The sequence below is a fragment of the Atractosteus spatula genome, chromosome 4, assembly GCF_055471065.1.
Source record: "Atractosteus spatula isolate fAtrSpa1 chromosome 4, fAtrSpa1.hap1, whole genome shotgun sequence".
NCBI lineage: Eukaryota > Metazoa > Chordata > Actinopteri > Semionotiformes > Lepisosteidae > Atractosteus > Atractosteus spatula.
The window spans coordinates 16,670,107-16,684,375 of NC_142709.1; the positions used below are offsets into that span (position 1 = coordinate 16,670,107).

At 38.1% G+C, this 14,269-nt stretch overlaps 2 protein-coding genes across 2 annotated transcripts; one reads left to right on the forward strand and one right to left on the reverse strand.

Annotated features, from left to right (window-relative positions):
- The first annotated feature begins 1,769 nt into the window (after window positions 1-1,769).
- Window positions 1,770-5,850, forward strand: LOC148835938 (potassium voltage-gated channel subfamily E member 2-like). Its single transcript, XM_088912825.1, has 2 exons — window positions 1,770-1,828; window positions 5,164-5,850. Exon 2 carries the CDS (start codon window positions 5,178-5,180, stop codon window positions 5,532-5,534), a length of 357 nt encoding a protein of 118 aa, XP_088768951.1. The 5' UTR covers window positions 1,770-1,828; window positions 5,164-5,177; the 3' UTR covers window positions 5,535-5,850.
- Window positions 5,851-9,863: 4,013 nt separating this feature from the next.
- Window positions 9,864-14,230, reverse strand: LOC148835939 (uncharacterized). The gene is made up of 2 exons (XM_088914742.1): window positions 12,012-14,230; window positions 9,864-10,635 (listed from the first exon to the last, which is right to left on the reverse strand). Exons 1-2 carry the CDS (start codon window positions 12,091-12,093, stop codon window positions 10,244-10,246), a joined length of 474 nt encoding a protein of 157 aa, XP_088770868.1. The 5' UTR covers window positions 12,094-14,230; the 3' UTR covers window positions 9,864-10,243.
- Window positions 14,231-14,269: the final 39 nt, after the last annotated feature.

Consider the following 14,269-nt stretch of genomic DNA (forward strand, 5'->3'; position numbering starts at 1 on the left):
TCAATGTAACAGAAGCCAATTAACCTACGAGAATGTCTGTAGACAATGGAACGAGACTGGAGCACCCGCAGGAACCCCAAACCCAGGACCCCAGAACTAACCACTGCACTACCCAACGTTTTTTTTAAATTTTAATAGCAATTATATACAGAACAAAATAAAAACTACATCAAGTAAATATCAGAAGCATAATGAATTAGTGTTCAGTTTAGCAATAGAATTCCAAATAGATTCTAATGCAAAGTAGTCGAATTTTGAGAGAATCTTTTATCATGTCAAAATGTGTAGAAACAAGTCCTGATTAGCTCTCTTTTGCCATCTAGTGGAAGCTGTTGGTCATTAATGCAGTCTCTCAACAACGTCAGTGGTCTTCTACTACAGTGATGGCCACTGAGAATTACAGCTCAGCAGGTTTTCTAATTGTGTCTCACTCCTCCATTGCTTAAAGGTTTGTGACAAAAAAATATCATCATAAGTCCTGAGTCTGGAGGTAGTATCCAGTACAACCACTGGCTGTACTGTGAGCGAACAGGATTTGCTGGTCCTTAACAGCTCGGGTGTTTCTGATTTTTGTGTGACTTTTGTTCTCCTTTTCTTAATGCAATAATTTATGGGATGTTTTTGTTAGTTAAGGAATTAAAAATAATCAGGTCATTAGACTTTATGAAGCCATCAATGTAAAATGAGTCCAGGTGAAAATGGCTGTGGTTAAATTAAAGCTCTCTTTTTATGGCTTGTAATGAAGATTACAATGTAACACAGAGGATCAGCCAAGGAGAGCAGACTGAATTTAATCCAATTTTTAAAACTACTGCACTTTTTCATATTCATAGTTTATTCCCTTAAAGACAGATTTCTGATATAAATTGCCTGCAGTCTAATCTGAATAGAATTCATTATAGAACTGAATTAATGGAAATGGCATGTGTTCCTTCTATAGACAGACCCTAACTTAATGACACAATACAGATAATAATTGGAGAAAGTATAATAGCTTTAAATAGCAAGTGAAACTACTCAAGAAAAGGATTAGGTGTGGTCATCAATTATAGTCAATTTTATGTCCCACAGCTAACAGATAATACAGATAAACATTCTGACAAAGAATGTGTGTCCAAAGTCAGTATACTGTGCATGTGGCCCAGTAGTGACCTGACTTTAGTTCATCCAGGTCTCCATGACCAAGAGGTTATGGAAAATGGGTGGCAGGCTGTAGTACTGTAAGTAGCTTTTGTTTTGCAAGGAATCTTTCCAGTGTGTCTCCAACCCACACATTCATATGTTGCCGTAAATAATTTTATGACATTTAAGCTGGAAATAGAAAGACAGCTTGGGGCTATCTTTATTGCTGAGTCAATCCATAGATTTAGTTTGGAATTTCTTAAATTATTTTATTAGCTTAAGAAAATCATACCCGCTTAGATCATTCAATATCCATTGCAGCACCACACTTTTTTTCTGTTTAAAGCAATGCATTTCATGCTCAGCGAGTCAGCTGAACAGAGATCCTACAGACAACCTTGAAAAATGCATTGGTGCCAATTTTGCTTTCTACAAAGTTACTAACTCCTTCCCCAGCCCAGACGAGGAGGTGGGGGTGATGGAGGGGAAGAATTCAGAGTCAGATAACACCACTTTTTATCATTCTGTGTGGTATTTGAACAAACACAAGATTAAATTAAATACCAAAAAAAACAGAACAAATAATCTGAGGGGAGTGTTTGTTCTAACGTTTTTAGGTACTGTAACTGGTCAAACAATAACTACTCATTTTACACCAAGTCTTCAAGGCAGACTGGCTGTGATTCCTGGTTCTGTCACTGACAGAGTAAGTTGAATGACACATATTTTCAATAAATACTTCTGAGTGCTATATTCAGTGTTCGGCTGGGAAAGAACAGCTCACAGTCAGTGACACTTACAGGCGACCTATATCGAAATTCGGTGTCTGAAGTTCGAGATAATATCACTTGATGTCTTTGAACTTAAAAAATACAACTTAGTGAAGTCTGTACTGTCTATGCTTGTTCAAATGTTGTATTTGCAGAGTGGTTTCACCTTTCAAACGAATTGTTTTTGTCAGTGAAATATAAAATCAGAGATTGCACAGTCCTATTTAAATGCAATAAATGGAAAAAAAGTGAGTGTTGCACTAAAACAACAGTCAGAACTTTTAATACTAAAAAGTACGACTAATATTTCTTGAATCACTGTACTGTATGTGCTTAAAAACAGTTAATTTTTATGTCTTTATCCTCTTTCAGTTTCTTCTGAAACAAAAGACGAGAAGCAAACAATAACGGTTTACAGTCATTTCTCAGTGACTTTAACTACCTCAAGGTCAGGCTTTTGTGTGGTAAGGTGCTTTCAGTGCTTCAGTGGTATGGCAGTATTTACAGACTGGATCCAGTTAATTATGAACCTGGAAACCTACTGTGTACACATGTATTTCCATCCCAGAAAACATGACCATAAAATTAAATAAAAAGAGTATATGTGGAAATAATAGCTACAAATTCCTTATTTAGGGATTATTCAGGAATTTGCTAGACGTATGTCCTGATTTCTGAAGGCATGCAAGTAACTGGTAATATTGTTAAGATTTATAATGAATAGTGACTGAATTGCCCATTATTTTAAACAGACACCTGGAGAGTTGGTTATTTACTTCTAAAGGTTGAGAACACGAGACGTTGATGGGTTTTCTGTTCAGTTAAGAGAATGCCGTTTCCTTAGGGCTGAAGAGTCGTAAGATTGTTCCCAAGCAATCTCTGAACTAATTAATATAACAAGTCACTTGCTAAATTAGTCACAGTGAAATTGTTTGAAGTCTTTACCAAAACTATTACTCTACCGTGTGGCCAAGTGCCCCTAGACTGGTACTGAAGGGGTGTGTTAACAACAGGGCTGCCACTAGGGGCCGCCAAAGTGGCTTTTTAACATATTCTGTCTTGAGTTCATTGATTGTTTTACTGTTTTACAGAAATAACTAGGGGGGTTGTATTAAAATGGTGTGTTTTTAGAGTTCCTGGTCCCTATTGGAAGCCTGTGTATATCATTGACTTGTATTTGTATTGAAGTTTAACCATGTCCTCTCTGTTTGAAGACAGGGCTCAAGAGTGCTTTAGGAAAAGCACGTTTTAATTTGTTTTCGGTATCATCTTTATCATCTTTTTGTGGGTGTTTCAATCTTACTAAAAAGCTTCTGTAACTGGTATTCTAATTAAAAAGTTACTACTGCTGAGAGGTTGAAGTGGACCTCCTAATCATTTTTTGGATCAGTAGTGAAAAACATTGTGATATGATTCAAGATAACAGACTTAAATAGACACCTGTAAAGAGAATAATAATACAATGCAACCTATGAACTTCATGCATGTCTGTTAAGTTGTCATTCTGATGTTGATTTAGCAATAATGTAAACAACAAAGGCATTGGCTCACTTTCTTTTTTCTTGTATTCTAGTTTGAATGTACCTTTAAACCCCTCTGGTTTCTCTGTATTCCCAGGGATGTATGAATTATTATAATTGCTCACAAAGCTGTTTTTGAAATCTTTATGCAACATAATGTTTTTGTCTTCATCTGTGAAAATAGCTTTTCTAAGATTTTTAACAGGAATGGTTCTCTAGCACAGGAAAGAGGAGTCTACAGATATCACAAACAGTTTGTGAATGACATAAAATACAGGATATAGACTAAGTTTGGAAAAGCTATGATTTAAAAGATATTTAAACAGTATGTGTACGTTAGCATGACTGTATCCTGAATGACCTTAGTCATGAATTATGAATTCACAAGTTCAAAGTTAACACTAGTTTCAGCCACAGTGAGCACAAACCCTAAGACAATGAATATTTAACAGTGATGGTGGAGCAGCAACACACACTGTCCAGAATCTGTACAGGAGTGTGAGAGGTGCCTTGTACTGTTTCTAGTGCTGCCACCAGAAGGTCCCCTAATGTCATTTTTGCACCCTCTGGGAAGATAAAAAAATAGGAATGCCCTTCTGATGGTGAGTGGGACTCTTGACCGGATGACTTAGATGGACATCACTTGGTACTCAGGTTTGTCTGTAGCTCTACACTTCCCCTTGAGCAGACCAAAACTAACAAGCTCCTCACTAGTCACATAACAGAAGCTCTTCCAGCTTTTTAGCCAGGAAAGTCCAGCGGCCCCTTGGAAGCCTCAGCTTCCTGGTTTTAAATGTCATCCGACCAATTGTCTTCCACCAGATGGTCAGGTGGCCAAGGACTGCAGATCAGTCCACATTGACTTCTGCTGAACGTAGTTCCTAAGAGTCTCCGCCACCAACTGCCTTCTCATGCTGTATAAACGTGTTCACTGCTTCACGATATAATGTATACTTTAATTGCTGATGTGTGGTGAGTGTTCTGGTGCATTATGGCTGCCATTGCATCATCCAGGTGGATGCTGCACATTGGTCGTGGTGGAGGGGAGTCCCCATTACCTGTAAAGCGCTTTGAGTGGAGTGTCCAGAAAAGCGCTATATAAGTGTAAGCAATTATTAATTATTAAATTGGCATCCTGTCCAGGGAGTATTCCACCTTGAGTCCAGTGCTTCCTGTGACAGGCGCTGGGCCACCATGACCCTGAATTGGAAAAGTGGCAATTGAAAGCGATGTTAAGTGATGTGATGACGATATATACTTTAAATTAAATGAATAGATGTTTCCATAGCTCTCCATTCTGAAGAAGGCTCCACAGCCGAAACGTTGTGTTTTTTTTCAGCATGGAATAAACCTATTACTTGTTCCTATAAAAGAAGAGTCTAGCTGGTTGTCGCAGAATTTTCCTTATCTGTGTATAAGCAGGACCACAGGTGGAGTAGCCCTGTTTTGAGGGCTGATTGGCCAGATTACACTATTAGTACGAAGGTGAGTTTAAATATCTACTTTTAACAACATCTCTCAGTTCATAATTTCAGTGTTTAGCTCAGCTCCTCAGTAGCTGCACTCTCCAGGTCTCTATTCTGCCTGAACCCTTAATTACCAAATTGCAGAATGTACTTTGCTCATCTTCACTTTGATCCCAGATGGATGAAACCTGTTAGGTCAGCCCTGTGGGAGCAGGGCCAGGCACCTCCATATTCAGCACAGGTTCTATTCCTTTTGCATTCACGTTCTCGTTCACTTGTTCCCAGTTCGGCCTCTGGCAATGGCAGCCATTGCCAACCTCACCAAGACCCTGGAGGACTCCCTGACGAAGGTTCTGAACAGCTGGAGCAGGAATCAGACCCATGCTGCCAAGGCCCTGGACAAGATCTTGGCAGAGGAGAACTTCGACAACGTCATCTGGTACCTGATGGTGATGATCGGAATGTTCGCCTTCATTATCGTGGCCATCCTGGTGAGCACTGTGAAGTCCAAGAGAAGGGAGCACTCCGACGACCCTTACCACAAATATATCGAGGAGGACTGGACAGCCAAGGTGAAGAGCCAGATTCTGATCATCGATAACTACGTGCACAAGAACCCCAACGCAAAGTCCTACGAAGAATCCTATTCACACTGAACCTCTTGCATAAATAAAATAAGAGCAAAGAAAGAGAATCGATCGATACATGGAATGATTTACAGATCAGGAGTGCTGGTCGTGGAGAGCCAGAGTGTCCGCAGGTTCTCCAGGGCTTCTTAAATCAGCAGCACCTGAGAAACTGGGAGGAGATGTTCAATCGATTCAATTAAGAGAGTAACTGGCTGATCCAGGTCACTTAGAGCATAATTAGCATTAAAAAATACATCACTGTTATGGTAGACAATTTGTTCCTGTAACTAAACTAAATGTAACAAGCTGATTTCTGTTGCTGTTTGCATTAAAAATGTCTTACTAAGTTCTGGCATCCCAGTCATGCTTTTTGAAAAAACGTTTTTGCCAAATAAAGACACAAATGCAAATTATTTCCAGCATGTATTTACCACTACGAATTGCTGTACCTGTGTTGCTGCTCGTTAGAATGATCCATTGAAGGTTGTTCTATTCACCATCTTGGAATCATGTGCACATCAACTTCAGAATGAGATCTATTTCATTGTTGATGTGGCTATCTTCAACATTAATTTCTGCCCACAGTCCTACTCTATGATAGCTCAAAGACAAATGAAGCAGTGAAATACTGAAGTTGATAGCAAAGCATATAAGTTCACATAGTGCAGTATACAAAAAGAAGGAAACCGTGTAAATTAAATCTAATGGAAAGTGACTATTAACACGTACTATACTTGCACTCAACACTATACTGTTCTGAAGCTCACAAGGCATATACAGTACAGTAGGCAGTACTACTTTTACACTTCAAAACTCCAGAGAAAACTATTACATTTGTTCAAATGGAGCACATGTTAACCTATACATGCAATTTATCTTTAAAGAAAACTGAGGTCCATGCTGCACGTTTGACAGTTAAATGTTGAGAAGGTACACACGTACAATTTCATACATTTTGGACTTTTCATTCCCTGTTGTGTCACCAGGTGGCAGCCTTATCTTATTTTACATTGTGGCTGTACAGACCCCCCCCAGCCCTTACGACACAGCTGCTGTGTCACTTCTTGTTTACAGCAGGGGTCGTGCTCCTGCACAGTTCGGCACCTGAGCAGCCCCAGGCTTACAGAAGTCGCACACTCTACTGTATGTGCTGTCTATACCCATGGTTACATCTCAACGGCTACCATAATGAGATGTCTTGTCTCAGATCTGTTTTTGCTCTTCCATGGGATTTGAATATGCTGCTGTACCAAACGCCCCTTCAGACTACAGACTATGTTGTGGTTTGTTTGAATTTGATCACATCACTGTTATTGTTCAGTGAGATGAAACACTGTTGAGTTTCTTTCAAACCCTTAAAAAACAGGGACGTTCGGTATGAATCGGTTTGCAGGCTCAGTCTTTTGCACCACTTAAACTCTCTTGGGGCAATGAAAAAAAGAGACATTAAAAATGTGGTGCCCCTTCTGCACTGAATTACAATTTTTATCATTGCAGAAAGAAATGCAAGTGCTGAGAATCTGAAATAGGTCACCAGTTTTGGCTGAGTTCCAGTTCGTAGACAACTGTAAACAATTTTTAATTAACAATGAAACAGGTCGAACTTCATTTTAACAAAATAACTGGTGCTGTCACTTTTGAAATGTATGTTTTCTCAAAAGTATCACTGGTTACACTTTTACAATACTACTCCTATTCCTTTCTAAAAGCTCAGTGGCTCTCCTTCGCATTCGTGCTCTCTGATTGTCACCTCCAGTCATGGCCCTCTGAAGACTGGCAGTGCTCCAGAGTTTTAATCCAGCTTGCTGTTCCTTGCACAATAAAGTCAAAGGTTCAGAATATCGAACCCAAAACACACTTGCAAGGCATGTCCAGTAGTCTCTAGTGTTTGCATTGCATTCATTTTAAGTTAGCAAAAATGAAACTAAAAATAAACCATCCCTGAAATAAATGAATGCATGTTTCATGATGAATGAATAAAATGTAATTTAAAGCCCTTGGTTTGCAAAGCATTCCGTAATTGACGAAGCATGGTGCTTTTGTGAATGTGAATACAACTCTGCACCCCAGCTATGGACGTGTTCATTATTGCTTCTGTGACTCAAGTGTAACTGTCTTCTTCAAACGGGAAAACGCGATGAGGATCCCTCTACCCACATGTGAGGTTGTTAAAAAACCAGCTCTTTTACTAGGGCCTGATTGATTGGCTAAGCATCAGACTTCTTAATAACCATCTGAGACAATGCTAGAACTGTAATGGAAAAGAGATTGCTATCCAAAACTAATCAATTTTTCTCATAAAATCCCAACATTAAGATCAAAACTCCGCTCATTGGTACATACATTAAGATGGATAACAAAGCCAGCAGGAAGCGAGATAGGAGAATATTCACAATAACCTCTGTGTGGTTGATCCTCTTCGGTGCTTCAATCATAATGTGTTTTATTGTACAAGGTGACTCAAAACATACAAAACATGAATCTTTTCCTAATAATTTCTTTCATTGTGTTTGTTTTATGTTATACAGAGGTAAAAGTATGGTCTTTCAAGATCTAAATGAGCACAGGATGTGCAGGCTTTTAATATAAATGCCATATTATATTTTTCAGAGATGTAGAAACATCAGCTTTAATGTTGAGTGTAACAGTTAGTGATGCTGCAGCCCAAAAGATTGGGCTGCATATTCAATACGACTGGACAGGGGCACCTTCTGTGTGTGGTTTGCCCACATGGGCTATCTCCAGGATCTGGTACCAAACATATGCTTATTGGGGAAAATGGTGTCTCTAAGAGTGTATGTGTGTCTGCACACTGTATTGGAGTGATGTTCAATCCAGAGTGTTAAGAGCTAGTTACAAATAAGAGGAGACCATTCAGACTACCTGTCCCGTTTGATTGTTGCTAATTGATCCAAAGGTCTCATCCAGCTTTTTCTCGAACGAAGCCACAGCATCAAGTCTAAAGACATGGCTAGTTAGCTTGTTCCAGACTCCCACAACCCTTTGCATGAAGAAATGCCTCCTGTTCTTGGTTTTAAAAAGAACTTCCAAGTAGTATCCACTCATGTCATCTGGTTTGTGTTTGTGTCCAATGTTCATTTAAAAAAAGTCCATTGGGTTGACTTTAAACAGATCCAGTAAACTGAAATAAATGAGGCATGTTCATATTTATCACATTTGGAGTCCCTCAAGGCTCTGTCCCCAGACCTAAGCTGTTTGCTTTCACTGGGGGCATTATTAGGAAACACTGGTCAGTGTAGAACATTCTCTTAAGCACTTAAGGATGTATCTAGTCGCTCTTCTCTGGACTGATTATGGAGCAACATTGTTTTTTCTTTATCACGGTGACCACAATTGTGTGCAGTATTCATAATGACGTCTTATAGTGCATTGTACAATTTTAATCTAACATCCCATGATTTAAATTGTGCACTTTTAACGATACATCCTACCAATGCATATACAGTACCCCTTTTTATTGCTTCCCCATATTGTCTGGAAGATGTAAGTGATGTACATGTTGTCCTGCATCCTGTGCTCTAAGGAGAGATCCTTGGTTGTCTCTACTATTACCTGGAATAAGCAGCCTTCCCACACTGGATATTGCAGCATATTTGCATTACATAGAAAGTTTGGAAACTTGAATAATTTTTATCACTAGACAAAAAATGTATTCCTAACATTCAGCTGTTTACTGTCTGTAGTCCTACACCTTCAGTATATACAGGAGTAAAACATGGACAGTAAAAACAAAGAACATACTTCCGAAAATCGGATGAGAAATTAATAGGAATAACATTTCTGTGCATCACAAAGATGGCCTGCAACTGTATTCTTCTTTTAGATCCTTACAATAAATTAGAGTCTTTTCATAAATCTTTAACACTGCACCTATTCTTAGAGGATTTTTATTTTAAGAGTTAATTTTTTACCTTATTTATGAATAACCAAGCAGAAACAATAGTGACAGGATGAAAAGTTTCAGTCTGACCGGTTTTCAGGTGGAGCTCAGCATGGGTGTGCCTGACTGGATGCTGAGATTTCATTCCTCACATCGATGGTAACAACTGAACAAGGCAGCCAATGATCGAAGATCACAGCTCCCTTTCTGGCCTGATAAAAACAAGGGTGAGCAGATCTTGCATTTCAGCTCTTTCAAGTGACAGTTGCTTTCACAATTCAAACCACAAGATATTTTAGAAAATATTTTTCCATATTGGCAATTGGCAAGAGATAATACAGTAATGGAAGCTTCAAACCTCTGTGTCTATCCAAGAAGAAGGCATTACTGCATACAGGGAAAACACATTGAAATATCTCCACAGGAGTAATTTTCCACCAGAAGTCTCCTGGAATTACCTCTTTTTATTTTATTGGATTCATATGCAGCACTTTACTATATACATATCATATATGTCATGACATACACTACTGTATAATGAATATGTGCACACTATAAAAAGACATACTCTAACAGAAAACAAGAAAATGCTTGGTTGCACCTCTAGCTCCAGTAATTACAATATTTAATTATAGGCATCATAAGAAAATTTCACTAAAACACAAATACTAAGACTGTTAATCATTATTTTACGTAACCATAAGGAAATATGTAAGTAGTTCTTATGTGAATGATCAAGACATAGAAAGACATAGGGTAACTCAGGATCTGTAGTCAGTCCACATCTCTTGAGTGGGGTTCATTGGCATGAGCCAGGTTGGTTCTTCCCCGAGATCTACACCTGAGTGACGGACAGCTCCTCAAGTGTCCTGGTGCTCGTGACGGTGGAGCTGTTCTCTTGCACAGTGGTTTTGCTTGTGCTGGAAATGGCTCTGTTTTCAATGACCAGGGAAGGTATCTGCCTCGTCTTTGTGAAGAAACCCTTCTTCTGGAGGTTTTTGGAGTATTCGTAGTACCCCAGCACCTCCGTGTTGATGTTCTCAGAGAAGTTTTCGGTCATCAGAGAAAAGAAGACAAAGCCAAAGAAAATCCCAACGATGACGACCACGTACATGGTGTTCCAGATACTGAAGCGCCCATCTCTGTCCTGCTTCGTGTAGTTTCTGTGTTGCTCCAGGAAGTGCCAGAGAAGCAAGTCCAGTTCTGTTTTGTTCACCATGGCTCTTGCTGCAAAGAGCAGAAAAGGTGATTATTCTTTTCAATTACTTAAGTACATAACAAAGCTTACAAATGAGAGCACACTTGTCCCATTTAGTTCTTTTGGTAATTGGTAGCTAATTTGAGCTAAAATCTGAGGAGCTTATCTAGATGTTTTCTTGAAAGAAGTCATGGTAACATCTTCCACACTCCCACAAATCTTTGTGTAGAAAGGCCTTCTGTTCTCGGTTTTAAATACGTCTGCCTTGCATAGCAGAAGCCAATGGGGCCTACAGTACGAGTAACATGTTTAAAATCGCACCCTTCCTAGGATAATTATAAAGTTCTGGCATTCCCAGACACAGCTAAATGTCCCAGGCAATATGTTTTGCAAACAGAAACTGCAGAAACCTTTAGAAAACATGTTCCTAAAAAGATGACAAAATGATTTTTCTACTCATTCTTTCTAGAAGGAATTCAACACCGGTATAAATATGTATAAAAATGGCCTGTTTTAGGTACTTCTTTAATTTTTTATAATATGCTTTGCTTTGGAAAAGTAATAGAAGATTTATTTCCTTTATTAAAAAATATGTGGATTAGTTTTGCTCTGTCAGAGAGGTTAGTAAGCCTTATGCTACTGTATATATGTTTTTCTTGTTAAAAATAATACTAACAAATTAATAAAAGGCCTTTATTTGAAAAGCTGTTACTCATAAGTAATTAATTTGATTTAATATACTTTGTATATTAAACTTTGTTTATTATAGCCATATTGTCATTAATTTTATTCATAGATATTGAGAAACATATTGTAAGTGCTGAATTCCCAAACTTCAAAAAGATAAATGATATAGGGAACTCTTTTGCCAAATAATTTTGTCTGTAACTTTTTAAAAAATTTTACTTCACAAATACAGATTCTTTTGATAGTTCTTTTTGATAGTATTCCTGTATTTAAATATGATCATGAAAAAGTTTAAATCCTTTTTAAAAAAACGCATACATTTTGGCCATACTGACAACAATGCCTCTGATTACAGTATATCGGGAGTGGAGTGGAGTTCCTGTATAAAGCCTCATTTTAAAGCATCAGAAAGGACTTAATGACTGATTTTAACAGAAACTTCAATTCTAAAACATCACTCTGAATACTTTTAAAGAAGGACGAGACTGAAGCTACAAAGACGAAAAACAGATACTGTAAATCTTCAGGAGCAGAGACTTTGTTTCAGCAAATGAACCCACATGCTGTTACTGAAGAGTGCACAGTCTACATCTGGAATTACACTGCAAAAGCACCATGTACCCTGTTTGATAAAAGGAGACAAGATTTAATACTTACATGCAGTGCTTCCAGGTGCTGCGTAGAGCTAATTTGTTAACAACCCAGCCAGTGAGCTCACCTGTGACTTTCGGTGTCGAACTTGTGAGACACAATCCATGGGCAGGACTTCTTTCTCCTTCTGGAATGCACAATTTGTGCATTGAAAGAATTAAACAGAACAGTATTATGCAAGCAGCTATTTAGTTCAGTAATCCAACACCTTTTAATGAATGTACTGTGTGGAATGTATGCGTGCAAATTAAAATGTTCATTGTTTTCCGGGTTTTGCCAATTCCTGTACCTCTTAAGGGTACAATTAAAATAAAGATTTGTACGTTCTCAGGTATAACAAAGATAAGTGATGAATAGCAATAAAAGGTGTTCTAAATCAATCTTTAATGGATGGTAGCTAACACTGTACCTGCATGTTTTTTTCCAGGCTTCACTGTAATGCAGTGCATGTTATTGTATACAAATATATTGGCAAACGTTTTTAACAGGTTCCAGTATATACAGAACTCACTCGCACAAACACATTACCTCTTTAGGTTTCTTATACTGTATTTCAGAATAAAATTTTTAAAAAACAGCCAAGCACCTTAAGCACCTTCTACATCTGCGAAATGGTAACTGGTAGTGGTAACTGCAGTACCCACACAGCTAAGTACAAATCCTCAGACTCAATTCACTTCTGCAATATGCACTTTTTGCATGGTCTACCATGTTTTTCTTCCACGACTACTTATTTATGTTCCTGCAAACATATTTATTGTTCTAAATGTTATTAATAATAAATTACTATTATTTATTATGTTTGTAATGTACTGTCTACATTGTGTGGTGTTGTCTGTTGTACTGTGCGTGTCCCGAGAGATCATCGCAAATAAGAATTACAATGTACATATTGCTGTCCAATGTACATATGGCAATAAACTCCTCTATTCTCTCTACTCTACTCCCTATAATACATACACATTGCTTGCTCTCTTCAGACTCTAGACTTCTACAAAGAGGATGTGAACACTGGGAGACCAGGCTTTCTGCTCTGGTGCTCCAACACTCTGGATCCATCTCCCAGCTCATATTGGATCTTGCAAGTCATCACATCCTACCTTAAAACTCTTTTTATACACTATCTTTTAGTTTTGATTAACTGTTTGTATTTAAATGTGTACATCTCGTTGTTTGTTATACTGTAGGTGCCTTGAGATTACAGAATACCATAAACATGCTAAATATGATAAAGGTTAGCATTTTTATAATGTTGCTCGAATGTTTTCTGATGTTACTGTATAACTCCATCGAACCTGTAACCACCCATGGTGATCGCACGAGACACCTGCAGTGTAAGAACTTAAGAAAGGTCATGAACAAATGAAGGCCATTTGGCCCATTCATCTCAACTTGACTAGGAATGGCCACAGGCCAGTCTTTTTGCTCTTCCTGTGGAAACAGCTCAGGTATAGCTGAATAGGTGATATGATATTATCAGGCTTGTGTATCTTGTCACACTGTTGCAAGAGGAGTGCACTTGCACTTTGCTCTCAGTTTTTTGCAACTCCAGTTCTGGTGGAACAGTTCTCTTACTCTCGGATGTCTCACAGGGGTTAGTTTCACAAACACAATTAGCATATAGTTCTAGACTTGCTAACCTAAATTAATTCTAAGAAGTCCACCATGACTGAAAGTTAGCTTTGTGATTATAAAATATTTATTGCTGTTTATGTTATTTTTGTCTTTTGATCGACATATGCATCCTATATAAAATACATATTTTGCATATCTTGTGCAGGAGGATGTGTTTGTATTTTCTACCAAGACAAAATATGCAGGGTGGCACAGTGGTATGCGTTGCCCAACAGCTGGTGTGTGGCAAAGTGCTCCCACAAACCACTGAATTGTTCATTGTTCCTTTGCTAAATCGGCATAAATGCAGAAACCTGTACCTGCAATTCAACATATTCCACTGAAATGTACAGCCATAACAGCCAATCCAAACTAACGAGATTCATCCTAGAACAAATTAGACACAACCTAGAACTATTCCTACACTAAGATACAACCCGTAAGATCCAGACCTTATTTACAAAAAAAACTTGTCATTTCAAATTCAGCTGAAAATGATGGAAGAGTCAGTCCTCTCAGGGCATGTGTCAGATTAAATAAAAGTGCTGCCCCATGTATTAGGAATCCAGCTATTATACTGCCTGTCCTGCAATGTCTTCTATTGACTGTATTCAAATTAAAGGTCTATGGAAGATAGACTTATGACTAATTGCTGTCTTTCAAGGATTTGTTTTCGCACAAATTTGATTGATGCACTATACACAAAACTAT